Source organism: Rhinoraja longicauda, chromosome 11 (genome assembly GCF_053455715.1).
Source record: "Rhinoraja longicauda isolate Sanriku21f chromosome 11, sRhiLon1.1, whole genome shotgun sequence".
Taxonomy (NCBI): domain Eukaryota; kingdom Metazoa; phylum Chordata; class Chondrichthyes; order Rajiformes; family Arhynchobatidae; genus Rhinoraja; species Rhinoraja longicauda.
In genome coordinates, this window is record NC_135963.1 from 21,116,501 (window position 1) to 21,133,447 (window position 16,947).

The window sequence follows — 16,947 nt, forward strand, 5'->3', positions numbered from 1 at the left end:
GGATTAAAAGTACCATTTGCAAATTTGCAGATGATACAAAGCTGGGTGGCAGTGTGAACTGTGAGGAAGATGCTATGAGGTTGCAGGGTGACTTGGACAGGTTGTGTGAGTATGAGCTGCGGGAGGCTGCGGGACTTTAAAATCGGAGAGCTTGCGATCCTTTGTTGGGGATCGAAGTTCCAATCTCGGGGCCTGTGGAATTTAACATTGTGAAGCCCGCAGTTTCTGGTAAGAAGAGGCCGACTCTGGAGCTCCATGCCATGGGGAGAGTTTCAACCGCCGCAACACGGGAGTTTCGATCACCCCGACGGGGGCTTAGATTGTCGGCTGCGGGGGCTTTGATCACCCCAACTGCAGATGGTTTGACTGCCCCGACCGCGGGAGAACAAGAGGAAGAAGATTGAACTTTATTGCCTTCCATCACAGTGAGGAATGTGGAATCCACTGTGATGGATGTTTATGTTAACTTTTATGTGGTTGTGTGTCTTGTTGCTTTTCACTTAGTATGGCTGTATGCTAACTCAAATTTCATTGTACCTTAATTGGAACAAGTGACAATAAACTGAGCTTGAAACCCTTGAAACCTTGTTCTGGGCCTCCTCCACTGTCAGAATGAGGCCCAAAGCAAATTGTAGGAACAGCACCTCATATTTCGTTTGAGCAGCTTACAATTTGGTATAAATTTGATCTCTCTAACCAAGTAACCCCTTGCTTTCCCTCACTCCCCACCCCTCCCCCACCCTAGTTCTCCGACTAGTTTCACTGTCCTCCTGATTAATTTTTTTGATTGTATGCCTTCTTGTCACCTTCCCCTCAGTTAACAATGATCCATTCTACATTTCCTTGATCATCGTCTGCTTTGATTCCTTCTCTCCAGAGATGCTGCCTGTCCCACTGAGATACTCCAGCATTTAGTGTCTACCTTCTGTTTTGATCTGTCATTTTCACACCTTACTCTTCCACATGTCTCTCGTCTCTCTCTCCTGACTCTGTCTGAAGGTCTCAACTCAAAATGTCACCCATTCCTTCTCCCCAGAGATGCTGCCTGTCCCGCTGAGTTACACTAGCATTTTGTGCCGACCTTCCGCGTATAATTGAGCAATGGATTGATAGGCTTTGTTAGCGGATGCCAATTACTCTGCGTGTTTGTCTACAAAGTGCTGGAGTGAGCACCTGGCTTCAGGAAGGGTGTTCCCGCGAGACCGGCTCCTTGGAGATGAGAGTTTGTGATGGCGACGGCCGGGGTGAGCGGCGGCGGCGACAACAACAACAATAACGACAGCGGCGACCGCAGAGGTGAAGCTCAGGCAGCGCCGGGCAGCGCGCTGTCCCGTTCACGGGGCGGCCGAGGAAGCGTCACTTGTCAGGGAACCTTTGCCTGGGCAAACAGCCGGGGCCGGGCGGTGAAGCGGTTACTCGGGCTGGACAATGGCTGCCCGGCCCCGGGCAACACCGGGCGGGCGGGATACCGGTGACACTGACCATCCCTGACCTCGGGCAACACCGAGCGGGCTGGTCCCGGTGACACTGACCCTCCCTGACCTCGGGCAACACCGAGCGGGCTGGTCCCGGTGACACTGACCCTCCCTGACCTCGGGCAACACCGAGCTGGTTCCTGGTGATCCGGGCAACACGGAGCGGGTTACTGGTGACCCCGGCAACACCGAGCGGCCCAGACCCCGGGTAATGCCCAGTGGCCCAGGTAATGCCCAGTGGCCCGGGCCCAGGGTAATGCCCAGTGGCACAGGCCCCGGGTAATGCCCAGTGGCCCAGGTAATGCCCAGTGGCCCAGGTAATGCCCAGTGGCCCAGGTAATGCCCAGTGGCCCAGGTAATGCCCAGTGGCCCAGGTAATGCCCAGTGGCCCGGGCCCAGGGTAATGCCCAGTGGCACAGGCCCCGGGTAATGCCCAGTGGCCCAGGTAATGCCCAGTGGCCCAGGTAATGCCCAGAGGCCCATGCCCCGGGTAATGCCCGGCGGCCCAGGCCCCGCGTAATGCCCGGCGGCCCAGGCCCCGGGTAATGCCCGGCGGCCCAGGCCTCGGGTAATGCCCAGCGGCACAGGCCTCGGGTAATGCCCAGCGGCACAGGCCCCGGGTAACACCGAGCAGCTTATCGGTGACCCTGACCTTGACCGCTCGGGCAATACCGAGCAGGTGACCTTGTCCTTGGCAATACCGGGTGTGTTCCCTGTGACCCGGGCAACACGGAGCAGGTTATCAGTGACCCTGACCTTGACCTCGGGCAACACCGAGCAGGTGACCTTGTCCTTGGCAATACCGGGTGTGTTCCCGGTGACCCGGGCCACCGGTTTCCCCAGGCCCCGAGTAATACTGAGTGGCCCAGATCCCGGGACCCGTACTGTCGCCACGCAACGCCTTCTGGAGGGCAAGCCGTACACTGCTGGCAATCACTTACTATGGCTTTCAGTGCAGCTGGCCCTCTTTGCTTAGCCTTTTTCTACACTACACAACCCTAGTCAGGTCTTGACATGAAACATCACTTGTGCATGTTCTCCAGGGATGCCGCTGTTACTTCAGCACTTTGTATCCTTTTGTGTACCATAGTTATACCTCAGCAGCTAACTTCTATAAACTTTTTTGTAGATTACACTATGTTCTTCAGTTAGCACTATTATTGTTTGGTTACCCAGTACAACTGATAAATGATTGTATTACTGTTTTTTTGCATTTTTATCCATTTGTTGTGTTACATCAATGTACCTCTAAAGTTGTAGCATGTAAGAATTGCATTGTTCTGTTTCTGGTGCAAATGTCAATTAAACGCTCTTGAGTCTTGACCCTGACTTTTAACTCATTCCTATTTTGTTAGTTATATATCCTAAACAAGTGTTTTTAAATTGACTGTTAGCTTTCTTTTGAACTAGTATTTGCTCAAACATTCTCGGCACACATTTTTATTCATTCATTTATCTCACCATTTATTTGCAGGTTCTCCCTGGGTATTAATTGACCAGCATTTATTCAATCATCAGCGGGCCAGTCTCCTCGATCTAATGCCTCTGGATTTGGCACACAACTATGAGTCTGAAGTGTAAGGATGAAGACAGCCTATTTACTGATAACTACGAACAACCGTTATCACTGTGGAAACTAATAGAGGAATGTGTTCCTCCATGTGAGAGAGATGAAATCAGGCTAATTCTGGGAGAATCGGCAGTGGACCTCACCCTGGATTTGCATGGAGAGGCAAGAAATATTATCTTGTTATCAATGCTATCGTACTCTAGATAACATTATGCCTAAATGATTAAGTATTTCAAATGTAGAATCGCAAAAGTGGGCCATTCATTCTGTTCTGCTTGTGTTTGCCCCATATGTTTCTTTTTAATTCCTAACTGTAAAGTTCCTTATCCTCATTCCTTTATTCTTATTTCGAATAATTTGTAATATTACTTTTTTGTCATGTTTTAAGCTTGTTTCTTCCACCTTTCTGACTGAGCGGGAAAAAAAAGTCTCACCTTTCACAATATTACCTAATGGCTTTAAACCCATGACCTAAAGCAAAGGAATCATCTTTATTTTGTTTAGAATCCAGCCATTGGATATTTCACAGTTTAGTTTCACTTCTTTCCGAGTAAAAGAAAAGTAAAATTCAAAATCATTTAATAGTTTGGAATGTTATATTGAAAAGTATGGAATTAGAAGCATCGTGCCTGTTTTTTAAAAAAAAGGTCAAAATATGATAATTTGCTGAAATAAGTACTTGGACATTTAGTTGATTAGGGAATGTGTGATTTAACTGGATCTGAAAGACAAAAAGGACAAGTAATGGGCAGAAAAATGACCGTCAAATCCACGAGTTTATCAGTAGGAAAGAACCGTTCTAACTAAATAACTAAACAATTCTAAAAAAATGACTAAATATCCTAATAAAATAGTTGTGCGATATTTGGAATGTGCAATAATTTTAATCCCATTGACTGATGTTTCAACCAGACTCTTGATTCAAAAATAATTTATCCAGATGGAGATCAACAACTATATAATGGAAATTGTATGAGAGAAATGCACTGTCAGAGCTGTACAGTGTACTCGTTATTATGGACCTTTAGCAGTGGGGAGAGAGTAAGCAGTAAGGCACTCTTGAAGAACATTGCGTTGGGCAGGGGTTTGCAGCGGCTGCAATAAAGCGAGGTCTCAGGGTGTTGGATGCAGATGCAGCGCGTGTCACTGCTCCTGTGTCACCCTGACATTGTGTGCCTTGGTCTCCTGGTAATGGCGCGAGGCTGCTGTTGCACCGTCTCCCTCTTCCGCCTGGTTAACCTATGAGCTGGCACCATGTGGCATGGTTTTGGTCGCAACACCAGAGAGCGAGCAGTATGAAGATGGCACGAGTACCGAGCCCATCCCTGACGCACTGTGTGTGGGGCCGGGGGCTGTGTGGCTTACCGGCCTGTGAATTCTCCCTGCTTTAACCTCCCCTGTGTCATGCTTCTTCCCACCCAGCCTTGGGTTAAATTTAAGTTAATATTTACCCCCCCTTACTCGGTTATTGTGGGCAATCGGCAATAACGGACACCATTTCCCCCCCCATGATTCATTATAATGTGGGCTTACTGTAATTCCTTAACTCCACTTGTATTTATAATGCACTGTGATAATCGGGTGGAAAAACTTTTATCAAAAAAATTCTTGTGGAAAAGGAAATATGTTCTAGGACTTTGCTATGGTATTCGTTGCACGATCTACCTTCATAAACTGTTCCAAATAGCTGAACTATGTGTTTCATGTGTGAGGAAAACAATATCTTTAATTCTTTACAAAATATTAAGATTAAATTTGTCATTCAATGAAAATGGTTAATGTAAACTTCATGGGGCCATATATTTTTGGGTACTTTTTAAGTTCACATATGTCAAATAAAATGTTCTAGTATTTATCATTGTAAGCTTGACAATGGAGGGGGTAGGAGCCATCATTGGAAGTACAGTTGCAAACGTAGATTTAAGAACAAAATTGATTAAGTGAAACAAAATTAAGCATAGGTATGTTATAATTAAATGATAAATTGAAAGGCAGGTGAGAAAGTAATGGTGCATGCAACGTGGCCACTATTAACAAAAATAATAAATTTGCGATAATGGAAAATGATCAAATTAAAAACTAGCATAATACTGTAATTTAGTTTTAATTTCTTTCATCTTCCATACGTATGAGATGTGCAATAGAAATTTAAAACCTAACCCCACTTTAGGCAGCAATCTTCAGACCCTTTGGCGAGAACGATCTTTACATTGATTCCCCTCTGGCCGTATTAATTACTTTAAACTTCTGCCCCAATTTTTTTTATGCCCCATCTGCTAAAGAAAATAGGTCCTTTTAATTCTTTCATTTAAATTGTTCTCCTATGTTCCTAAGAAAATAAAATTATCCCAGCTTATTTATTTAATCGCAGCTACAATTTCACAACATATCTGATAAATGTCTTTTGCAGTAACATCTTTCGATAACGTAACCAGAACTCTGAACTGTATTGTACGCTATTTGGGGCCGGAAAAGTGATGTATGCATTTACAACTAAACTTTTCTACTCGTATATTCATGCCTCAGCTAATACAAGAAAAGTGATCCAGATAATTGCTATGCCTGGATTTTATCACCAGGAAAATTTATTGCTAAATGCCCTACTTTGGAGAGATCTATATTCTTTTTTACACCCATGAGACAAGAGAAAAGAGATTCCTCTTCATAGTTTTGGAGGGGGGGAAATAAAAGGGAAAACGGTAGAAGCTTAACTGCGGCACAGGAAAGGTTACATGAGGGTTTCAATTAGTGGAGGCAATCATTTTCCACAGACCTAGAATCACATGAGTAGGAATAGTGTCTACATTTTCCTGAAGGATATCAATGAGTTAACTGAATTTTTTCCCCCTTAGCATCAGCCCGCATCTTATCGGAGTTGTTTGATTGGCAGTATAACAATATATGAAATAATAGCAGGAATAAGTCATTTGAGGGAGGAGGGGGGGGGGGGGGGGGTCAGGGGTCAGGGAAAGTCATGTCTTTGGGGAGAAGGCATGAGAATGGTGTTGAGAGGGAAAGATCGATCAGCCGTGACTGAATGGTGGAATAGACTTGACGGGCTGAATGGTCTAATTCTGCTCCTATAACTTATGAACGTATGGATGAATGAATACTTTATTGTCACGTGACAAGTCACAGTGAAATTCTTTGTTTTGCATACTGTATCCAAGGTATGTAAAGAGTTGCCACGTAAAGGGCACCGGCAAAGTATCCTGTGCCAAATCCAACTTTGTTCTCCTCACCCTCCCTCCATCCCAGCGGTTCCCCCCACGCCGGGTACTCCTTTGTTCTTCCTTTCCCCCCCCTCACGACATGACCCCTTGTGCCTTGCTAATCATTTAATTTAGTCATGGTCGATCTTTTATCTTCCACTATTTTTCTGCATTAAGATCCACGTTCATTAATTTCCTGACTTCTGTCTCCTGATTTCTGACTTGAATGTATTCTTAGCAACTGATCCTCCAAGGAGTTCTTGAGAAGAAAATTCAAAAGTTTCGCTACCCTCTGGGTGAAGAATTTTTTTTGTTCCTTTGCTCTCCAGAATGACCAATTCCTTATTTTAACAATGCACCCCTGTTTCTAGACAACTCCAGCTAGTGGGGAACATCCACTTTGCATCAACCTTGTCAGCTCACTTAAGTGTTATGTATATTTTATTATGATTACTTCTCATACACTTAAGCTTAGGAGGGCAGACTTAGACTACTTAATCTTTCTTCTTATGCCAAACCCATTATCCTAGAAACCAATCTGGTAAACTCTCACAGCAATCTCTCCATCACAAGCATGTCCTACCTTGGGTTGGGAGAGCAGAACTGTACATAATAATTCAGATGTAGTCTCACGAGGGCCTTATATAATTGGAGAAGACACCCATTTTCTTTCAATAAAGGGAATTGTGTAATTTGCTTTCATTAGTTGTTGAACATGGTGGAAATTGGCAACAAAGTTGATGAGACTCTTTTGTTATTTAAGAATGTATAAAATCATTTGAGGAGACCCAAACTCAGCCAGGTGAAGGAGGAGGTTAGTGAGGAAGCAAAAGGCTTTCCGTGGGATGGAAGTTTGCAGTCATGTTAACTTCTATAAATGCTGTTATCTTTGTCTCTACAAAGCATGATGGAAAAATAACCCAATGATGCATGAGCAACAGGTTATCATGAGAAGAGAAATACAACACTACAAAGGTGACTTCGAAAGAATTATTTTGGAACTAGGTTGGCCAAGCCGTGCACACGAGTAATTTATGCTCTGGGAATGCTCAAGATGTTGATAACAAATTAATTTGAAAAATGTTCTCCAGTATTTGACCACAGACTAATGAATTGGGAATTGTTTTGAGAGACTATTTGTGGTAATTAAACTGTAAAATACAGACTGAAAGTAGGTCACCGTGTGATTAAAAAAGCAAAGTAGCTTTCTTTAAGTTCATTAATTTCAGTTGGGAGTTGGCTGTCTTTAATAAACTGTAAAACCAAAACAGCAGCCTTCTGGTGGCCATGAGATACGAAACAATGACAATAGACAATAGGTGCAGGAGGAGGCCATTCGGCCCTTCAAGCCAGCACCGCCATTCAATGTGATCATGGCTGATCATTCTCAATCAGTACCCCGTTCCTGCCTTCTCCCCATACCCCATGACTCCGCTATCCTTAAAAGCTCTATCTAGCTCTCTCTTGAATGCCTTCAGAGAATTGGCCTCCACTGCCTTCTGAGGCAGAGAATTCCACAGATTCACAACTCTCTGACTGAAAAAGTTTTTCCTCATCTCAGTTCTAAATGGCCTACCCCTTATTCTTAAATGAGTCCCCTATGAAACATTTCCCTTGCCATTCCAAGGCCTCAACAGTGCGCAGAGGTGTTAGTTGTTAAGATGGTAAAAAGAGATGAGAACCCATGTTAAAAATAGTAATACCTACATGGTGATGCGACCCACATAGGGACACTGTCAGGAGCAACTTCATGCAACAAACAAATGCACGAGGAATTCAGTAGTTTAAGTAACATCTGTTGAGGGGGGAAAGCAATGGACTACGTTTCAAGTTGAAACTCTGCAAGAGGACTCGAGCGGGGTCTCAATCTGAAATGTTGATGCAGGGTTTTGACCTGAAATGCCAACCATTCCTTTCCTTTCACAGATGCTGCTCGATCCACTGAGTTCCTCCAACAGTTTATTTGATGCTCCAGGTTCCAGCATTCACAGTCTCTTGGATCACCAGGAGCAATTTCATACTCCCCTGTGTCTCATTGGTTTAGTTGAGATTTGGAGAGTCCCAACATTCTGAAAGACAGGTATGAAAACATAGAAATAAATCATCGACTACCTTGGCAATGACAACTCCAGAGGCCAACAGTTGATAATAAGGAAGAAGAGGAGTCTCTGGCCTGGGATACAACCAACAGTCAGAATCTCTTCAGTACAGAGCCTGGCCAGCTTGGAAACCTGGCTGGTAATAGTTAACCCTTAACACATAGAAGCATAGATGCAGGAGAAGGTAATTTGGCCCTTCAAGCCAGCACCACCATTCATTGTGATAATGGCTGTTTATCCATCATCAGTAACCCATGTTGCCTGCTCTCCATATCCCTTGACTCTGCTAGTCCCTAGAGCTCTATCTAACTACTCTTTTAAATTCATCCAGTGAATTGGCCTCTACTGCCTTCTGTGGCAGAGAATTCCACAAATTCACAACTCTGGGTGAAAAGTTTTTTCTCATCTCAGTTTCAAATAGCCTCCCTGTTATCAGTCTGTGACCCCTGGTTCTCGACTCTCCCAACATTAGGACCATTTTTCCTGCATCTAGCTTGTCCAGTCCTTTTATAATTTTATACGTTTCTATAAGATCCCCTTTCATCCTTCTAAATTCCAGTGAATACCAGTCTTTCCAATCTTTCCTCCTATGACAGTCCCGCCATCCCGGGGGTTAACCTCGTGAACCTATGCTGCACTGCCTCAATAGCAAGGATGTTCTTTCTCAAATTAGGAGACCAGAACTGCACACAGTATTCCAGATGCGGTCTCACCAGGGCCCTGTACAACTGCAGAAGGACCTCTTTACTCAAATCCTCCATCTGTGATGGAGTAGTTTTGAGATCTGTTTAAACAGAGTAAACCAAGCGTATGTAGTGCCTCATTTTCTTACGTTGACCAAAAGTGACCTTACGTTGAGGGTGGATAAGGGGGGATGGAGAGGGGGGAGGGAGAGGGGGGAGGGGGAGGGGAGGGGAGGGGAGGGAGGGGGGGTTTGGGCCCAATGGGTCCACTTGGTCTAGTTATCTATAAAACTTGGTTGAGATTCCTGCCTTGGAATGGATGCAATTATTTTTCCTTTTTTGTCATTGGATAGTCTGCTAGGTTTATTTCTGCGATTTTACTTGATGTTTGTCCAACCTTTTACCACTTGGATGTTTTTTAACTTGGCTGTCTTTTTTTATGGTGGGATTGAAAGTTTATTCCAGATGTGAGGTTTTCTGTAAATGGTCTTTATTTTTCTTAATATTAAACAAATTACTTTAAAAATAGCTGGGCAATTAATTTGGCAGTATTGGAGATAATTTAAACTGACCACATTAACAGATGACCATAAAAATTCTCTAAAACACTGAAAATCTGAAATACGAACAGAACATGCTGAAAACACTCAGCATATACAATACAATACAATATATCTTTATTGTCATTGTACAGGGGTACAACGAGATTGGGAATGCGCTTCCCATACGATGCAATAAATGAATTAGCTAATCAGCATAAATTTAGACAACCCAGAGAAACAAAATTAGAAACAGTTTTAAAACAGAATAAGGTGCAGATAGGTCTGTGCCAGGTTGCTGTGCGATGTGACCATCCGACTCAGCAGGACTGGTTCAGAGCAGCTATGGCCCTGGGGATGAAGCTGTTCCTGAGTCTGGAGGTGCGGGCGTAGAAGGCCTTGTAGTGCCTGCCAGATAGAAGAAGTTCGAACAGACTATTGCAGGGATGTGAGGAGTATTTGTGAATGCTGGTGGCTTTCCTGAGGCATCATGTGTTATAGATGCCCTCCAAGGCTGGTAGCTGTGTTCCAATAATCTTCTGAGCTCAATAGACTACCCGCTGAAGAGCTCTCCTCTCTGCCTCCATGCAGCTGAGATACCACACAGGGATGCTATGCCTTAGGATGCTCTCTATGATGCAGCGGTAGAAGGTCGTCAGCAGCTGTTGGGGCAGACCAGATCTTTTCAGTGTTCTCAGGTAGAACAGTCGTTGCTGCGCCTTCTTGACCAGCGCAGCGGTGTTAGTGGATCATGTGAGGTCCTCCGAAATGTGAGTGCCCAGAAACTTGAAGCTGAACTCTATCTCTCTCCACACTGACCCCGTTGATAAAGATCGGAGTGTATTCCCCATTATGTGACATTCGGAAGTTGATGATCAGCTCCATGGTTTTGGAGATGTTTAGGACAGGTTGTTATCTGAGCACCAGTCCGCCAGGTTCTGCACCTTCGCTCTGTAGTGTGTTTCATCACCGTTGGTGATCAGCCCGATCACCGTTGTGTCGTCTGCAAACTTGACAATGGTGTTGGTGTCGAATGTAGGAACACAGTCGTGTGTGAATAGGGAGTAGAGCATGGGGCTCAAAACACAACCCTGTGGTGTGCCGGTACTCAGGGTGATAGTGGAGGACAGGTGCGGGCCCATTCTCACTGCCTGCGGTTGCTCCATCAAGAAATCCAGGATCCAGTCACATAACGACGAGCTAAGGCCTAGCTGGTGGAGTTTGGTGATGAGCTTGGTGGGGATGACCATGTTGAAGGCAGAGCTATAGTCTATGAATAGCATCCTCACGTATGTGTCCTGTCTCTCCAGGTGAGTCAGGACAGTGTGAAGAGCCAGAGAGATGGCATCCTCTGTGGATCTGTTTGCCCTGTATGCGAATTGATGCGAGTCCAGTGAGGTAGGGATGTTGGATTTGATGTGTGAGAGGATCAGCCTTTCAAAGCACTTCATGATTATAGGAGTTAGGGCAACTGGACGGTAGTCGTTCAGGTTGGTGATTTTTGTGATTAGGCAGCATCTGTGAGACAAAGAGTGAACTCTTGATCAGAACTGAAAAAGTGAGACACAAGTCACAAAAGACTGCATCTGAAAAGTCAACATCTGAAGCAAAAAGGAAAACGATGGAGGAATTTGGTGGGTCAAGCAGCATCTGTGGAGGTGTAAGGAAGTTTCTCTGAATCGCTGGAAAAGTCTGAATCTCTCTGTGTGGCTGAGTTGCTGAGGTGATTTCTCTGTTTACTGAGGGCAGTTGAAGAGAGAAAATTAAAAGGAAGATGTTAAAAGATGTGAAATGCAGGTCAGAGTAAATGCAAAGGCCCGAAACCAAAAGAAAACAGCTTAAAACAATAAGCAGATTAGGTATTGACTATGGAGAGGAAACTCCTGTATAACTTTGCAGCAGAACTAGCCAGTTCCAAAACAGAAAAGCCCAAGATACCTGAAATGATTGAATTTGATATTCTCGCGAACTAAGAGTGTTTAATTGGCATGAGTACTGAAAATGGAACAGTAAACCTCTAACTTGCAGAGCATAACAGATCTGTAAACACAGTACCAATTAGTAATGCAGTATACAAAATAAAGTCTCAGACTCCTATACCTTTTTCCCCGATGGCAGAAATGAAATGAGTGCATTGCCAGGGTGTTGGGGGTCCTTCGTGATGCCGGTTGCCTTTTTGAGGCAGTACCTCAAAGATCTCTTCAATGGTGGGGTCGTCAACACCTGTGATAGACTGGTTTGTCCACCATAATTACATCAAGGCAGCCACTGAAATTTTGAACTCTATACATGAAGTGGAGAAAAAAGTAGAAACCTATTACTTAATGTTTACTGTTAAATGCAATGAAATTAAATTCTTATGTGCTATTCTATATCTGCAATTTTCTCGGCCAACAATTATATTCTGCTTCTCACAATTTTCCTGAGACTTTACTTTAGCATTACATTACACTAATTTATTACATTACATTAATTTATTACATTAAATTATGCTTTTGTAGTTGTGAAGTAACTATGGATTTGCTGTGAGTGTTTTTTTTTTGGTACTTGAACAAGCTGGTCTTGCTAAGAGTACCAAGGCTTTAGTTCATAATAATTGTAAATCATCTATATTTACATGTCATCAATTGATTCCATAAAATTAACAATATTTCTGTTATAACTACTTTGGCATAGGTGTCATAACTCCAACTTCCAATAAATCAGACTTCAGAAATAGAAAATCAACTAAAATATATAATGCAGAATACAGAAACCTGGCCTTCTGTGGATAATCTGGTGGTAATGGATGATTTATATAAACTGGTGCCTAATTCCTGATTTATGATGTCATGTGACTCCATATTTCTTACTGGCTTTCTACATGTCCAACCCATGTGTTAAATGAGATCCTGTAATCATTAGCCAACCATTATTCCCTTCAGGTTTATTCATTGGTTGCTGCATTTAAACTTTTATCTATCTACAGCTTTTTATATATGTCTTACTTTTAGGTTGCTATGCTGTTGGAAATCTGGCGATTGATAAGAACAAGCAGATTGACTCCTGCTCATCCACAAGTCCAGCAGGCACTGCTACCAGAATCTCCTGCCATCAAAGACCTGCTTCGCCATGAAATTCAGCTTCTACTTTTAAACATTCAAAACAAAGCGCATAAAGAGGGCAGGTTGAGTATTCCCACAGATTTTTCATTTTTGGTTTGGGTTTGGTGTATATCATTATTTAGTGTTCTCAGTGTCGGGATGTGCAATAAGTTGTGAAAAATCATAAATTGCTAGTCTCTTTTAGAGGGAGATAAAATCAGCAGAGGTTAGCTAAAAGGTCATTTCTAACACTTAATCCATCAACATTGAGATGCATGGAATTTGTTCAAAATATCTGATTTCACCTACCTTTGTGGTCAAAATTAATAATGATATGTTTAAACTTTGGAGTGGATTACTACCTTCTGCAGCAGAGGGGCAATCTTTAATAAAAATGGATATACAAGGATATAAATGGAATAATATAACAATGGACATAGATTATTAATTAGCAGACAGAGGAACATGATTCTCGATCTGTTGAGCTGCAGAATTTTAACAAGCTGACAGATTTTCATGTGAGAGAAGACAAAGAAAAATACACAATTGCTTCAGCCTAGTAGTCTTTCTAGCATTTGATTTTATAATTAGTAAAGTAATCTGAGGCACTAAAGGGACAGGATTAAAGGTACCTTGAATTGAAATAAGTAAATGGAAAATTGATTCAAGTAAAATGTGTTTTAATAATTAATACAGAGCATAACAGTAAATAATGCATTTGACTATTTTAATCCATTGAAATTTGTTCTTTTGCATTATGAAAGTTATCTAATTTTCAAGGCAATTTTCCAAAGTAACTAAAATTTGCAAAGCCTTCGAGCAACATTGTTGGACCTATCAGTGTGTTCACTCTTAGCCACTGGACCGTTTTTGAGCCTATAAATTCCTTTCATAAACTGGGTGGGTGGAGAAAGTGGTGCTGACCAGTCAAAGATTGGTGTAACCTGGTGCAGAGCAGTTTTACACTGGTTTCTGGATGTCCATACTTCACTGTTCCTTTCTGTACTAGGAGAATTTATGTAAACTCTGTATTTGCGAAAATACGTCTATTACCTATCCTTCAGACCATAGGGCAGGTGTGAATATTTGCCTGTATCTCAGGCTTTCCCAAAGTCTAGGCATTTTTTGATTGCACTCATATCCTTAGTGACCTCCTTGGCAATCTGACCTTAGGATAGTTTCCATGCATAAAGAATATGCCTTAAGCCTGTTCCTCAGTTGGCACTGTTCCTCACCACCTTGCCATCTTGGAAGCTATTTCCCATCTCTCCTTTCATTCGAGAATTCACTCGCAATATTTGGCATCGCTGTAAGAGTGTTTTTTTTCTTTTAGCTTATGCTTTACCAAGAACTGGCTGCAGAAGTGACACATGTGAGGCTTGATACAGTCAGCTGTGAGAACTTGCAATAGATCAATGGAGAACACTGTATTTATTGAAAAGTAACATTGCATGGGAAAAGCCTATTGTTCTGTTCAGTGAACCTCAGGAGACATTGTGATTTTTTTGTGACTTTCACAGGTATTGTGTGTTCTGAACATGAACAGGTGATGTCAACCAATGTGCTGCCAATGTTCATGCAAATCAACACTTCACACATTCCTTCAGTATATTTGAACAGGGACTTAACCTTTGTGACATGTTGTATTTTCAATAGACATAGAAAATAGGTGCAGGAGTAGAAACATAGAAACATAGAAAATAGGTGCAGGAGTAGGCCATTCGGCCCTTCGAGCCTGCACCGCCATTCAATATGATCATGGCTGATCATCCAGCTCAGTAACCTGTACCTGCCTTCTCTCCATACCCCCACATCCCCAACATCGGGAACAATCTTCCCGCATCTAGCCTCTCCAACCCCTTAAGAATTTTATATGTTTCAATAAGATCCCCCCTCAGTCTTCTAAATTCCAGCGAGTATAAGCCTAGTCTATCCAGTCTTTCTTCATATGAAAGTCCTGCCATCCCAGGGATCAATCTGGTGAACCTTCTCTGTACTCCCTCTAAGGCTAGAATGTCTTTCCTCAGATTAGGAGACCAAAGCTGTACACAATACTCCAGGTGCGGTCTCACCAAGGCCCTGTACAACTGCAGCAGAACCTCCCTGCTCCTATACTCAAATCCTCTTGCTATGAATGCTAACATACCATTCGCTTTCTTCACTGCCTGCTGCACCTGCACGCTTGCTTTCAATGACTGGTGCACCATGACACCCAGGTCACGTTGCATCTCCCCTTTTCCTAATTGGCCACCATTCAGGTAACACTCTGCTTTCCTGTTCTTGCCGCCAAAGTGGATAACCTCACATTTATCCACATTATATTACATCTGCCATGCATTTGCCCACTCTCCTAATCTATCCAAGTCACTCTGCAGCCTCCTAGCATCCTTCGATGCTAGCAGCATTCGGCCCTTCGTGATGTCCTTCCTCAAATTAGGAGACCAAAATTGCACACAATTGGCAACAGTCATAAATAATAAAATTTCTTTACTCTTCCATCTTCTAGATGAGGGGATTAATGATGGCCAAATTGAGTTTTATTCTACAGTTAACCTTCAGTATATATGGCTTGGGAGTTTTTGATGTCCATATAAGTACAAAGGTCCATTCTGAGGAGTTGGTCTGTTAACTTTGAACGTAAAGCATGTATATAGACGTTGTAAAATGAAGTGACAACTGTGATGAATATGACTAAGGTGATTTTGGTTTAGATATCCAAATAGGTGACCAATTGTTCTGAAAATGGTTCAGATATGCTACTGTCACTCAATTAAAATAATTTCCAAAAAGAAGTGTTATTACACTTAAAAGGGTTTAAAATTTTCAAAGATGTGAATATCTCACAGCTGACCTGACAAAGGGTGTGGAAAAAGTAGAGTCTAATAAGTTTTGTTCCTTATTCATAACTATTGACTTTCAAAAAGCTTGGGATAGTAGATGAGTTGTATTTTGTGCTGAAATCTTGATGAAAGCACTTTCTTTGTTTTAGAAATGAGAGTGATGCTCTTTCACTATACAATCCTGACATTGTCAGTTTTGCACTTGGACATAATAAAGCTGCAAATGTACTAAATACACCTGTAAATGCAGAGAGTATGAAAGACAAATGGATAGTGCTGCAAAGCTCTCAAACAAACAGCAACTGTGAAATTGAAGGGTTAGTGCCAATATATTTTTTTGCATGTTATTACACATTACATTCAATATTAGTCAAACTTGCATAAACTGGTGTTTCATAAGACAGCGAATGTTGCTTATCACAATAATTTCTGAGTAATGCCTAATAACCTGACCTGAACCTGACGGTATATATATTAGATTTGAGGTTAGGTGGAGTTTGTGTTCTGCCAAAACATTTCAGTCCAGGGTAAGTCAGTACAGGTCCACCACTGTCTTTCCAGCATCCTTGCTTCCAGAGCCTTTCCGAATTATCAATTTTGCTGGTGCAAGAGAGGTCACGTCCTCCAAGGGGAGTCCAATGGTATCAGAATGGTCCATCTAGCAGCCGAGGAGCCGAGATATCGGCCTGCGAAGTCGGCTATGGAAACGCATCTTCTGGATCTGGCCGTGCTTGAGTTCTAGAGCCTGACCACATGGGACAAATTTGACCCACTGATCGGCCACAGAGGTCGGCTATAGGAACGGATTTGCCTGCTCCTGTTCGGCCTGAGTTCCAGAGCCCTGGCGCATGGGGCAGATTCGACTCGCTGATCAACGCGCAAGTCCCGATGAGGTTGAGATTGGCAGCCTCTCCTGGCCAAGGTGTCATATTTTCAGGGGGACTTCTTGGGGGGGACAGAGAGACGGGGGGGGACGACGACGACGACGACGACGACGACGACGACGGACGGACGGACGGGGGATGGGAGAATTCTTAGTGTGCTCACAATTTTGGTCGGATTAAAGGTTCCAGGCCACCAGTTGCCGGAAAATCGGTGGTGGACCTGCACTTTGACATGTTGTGAGTCATAGTTAAAATTGAGATTTTAGGTTAATGGATCGATGCCTTAAATGGGTTCCAGGATACAATGAGGCAAATGGAGGCATGAGTCACCTTCTTCTATGAGGTTAGCAATGCAGTTCTGTAAATATCTTTGTTATTCTTGTTTGGGGTAGTTGATTCCATTACCTTACAGCTTCGTAACAGGATGTGTTATGAATCAATTAACTTTCATTTCCCCACCATCATGAGTCTTACCCCATTTTTGTTTCTCTTTCTCTCTCTTTCTCTTTCTCTTTCTCTTTCTCTTCTCTCTCTCTCTCTCTCTCTCTCTCTCTCTCTCTCT

General features: G+C 42.9%; 1 protein-coding gene across 1 annotated transcript in view; it reads left to right on the top strand.

Moving 5' to 3' along the window:
- The first annotated feature begins 1,191 nt into the window (after positions 1-1,191).
- ccdc24 (coiled-coil domain containing 24) overlaps positions 1,192-16,947 on the top strand; it is a 29,595-nt gene continuing 13,839 nt past the window's right edge. Inside the window, exons 1-4 of the mRNA XM_078407946.1 lie at positions 1,192-1,296; positions 2,950-3,207; positions 12,572-12,744; positions 15,651-15,818. Of these exons, the coding sequence (XP_078264072.1) occupies positions 3,040-3,207; positions 12,572-12,744; positions 15,651-15,818 (509 nt within the window). The 5' untranslated portion in view covers positions 1,192-1,296; positions 2,950-3,039. The remainder of the gene's footprint in view (positions 1,297-2,949; positions 3,208-12,571; positions 12,745-15,650; positions 15,819-16,947) is intronic.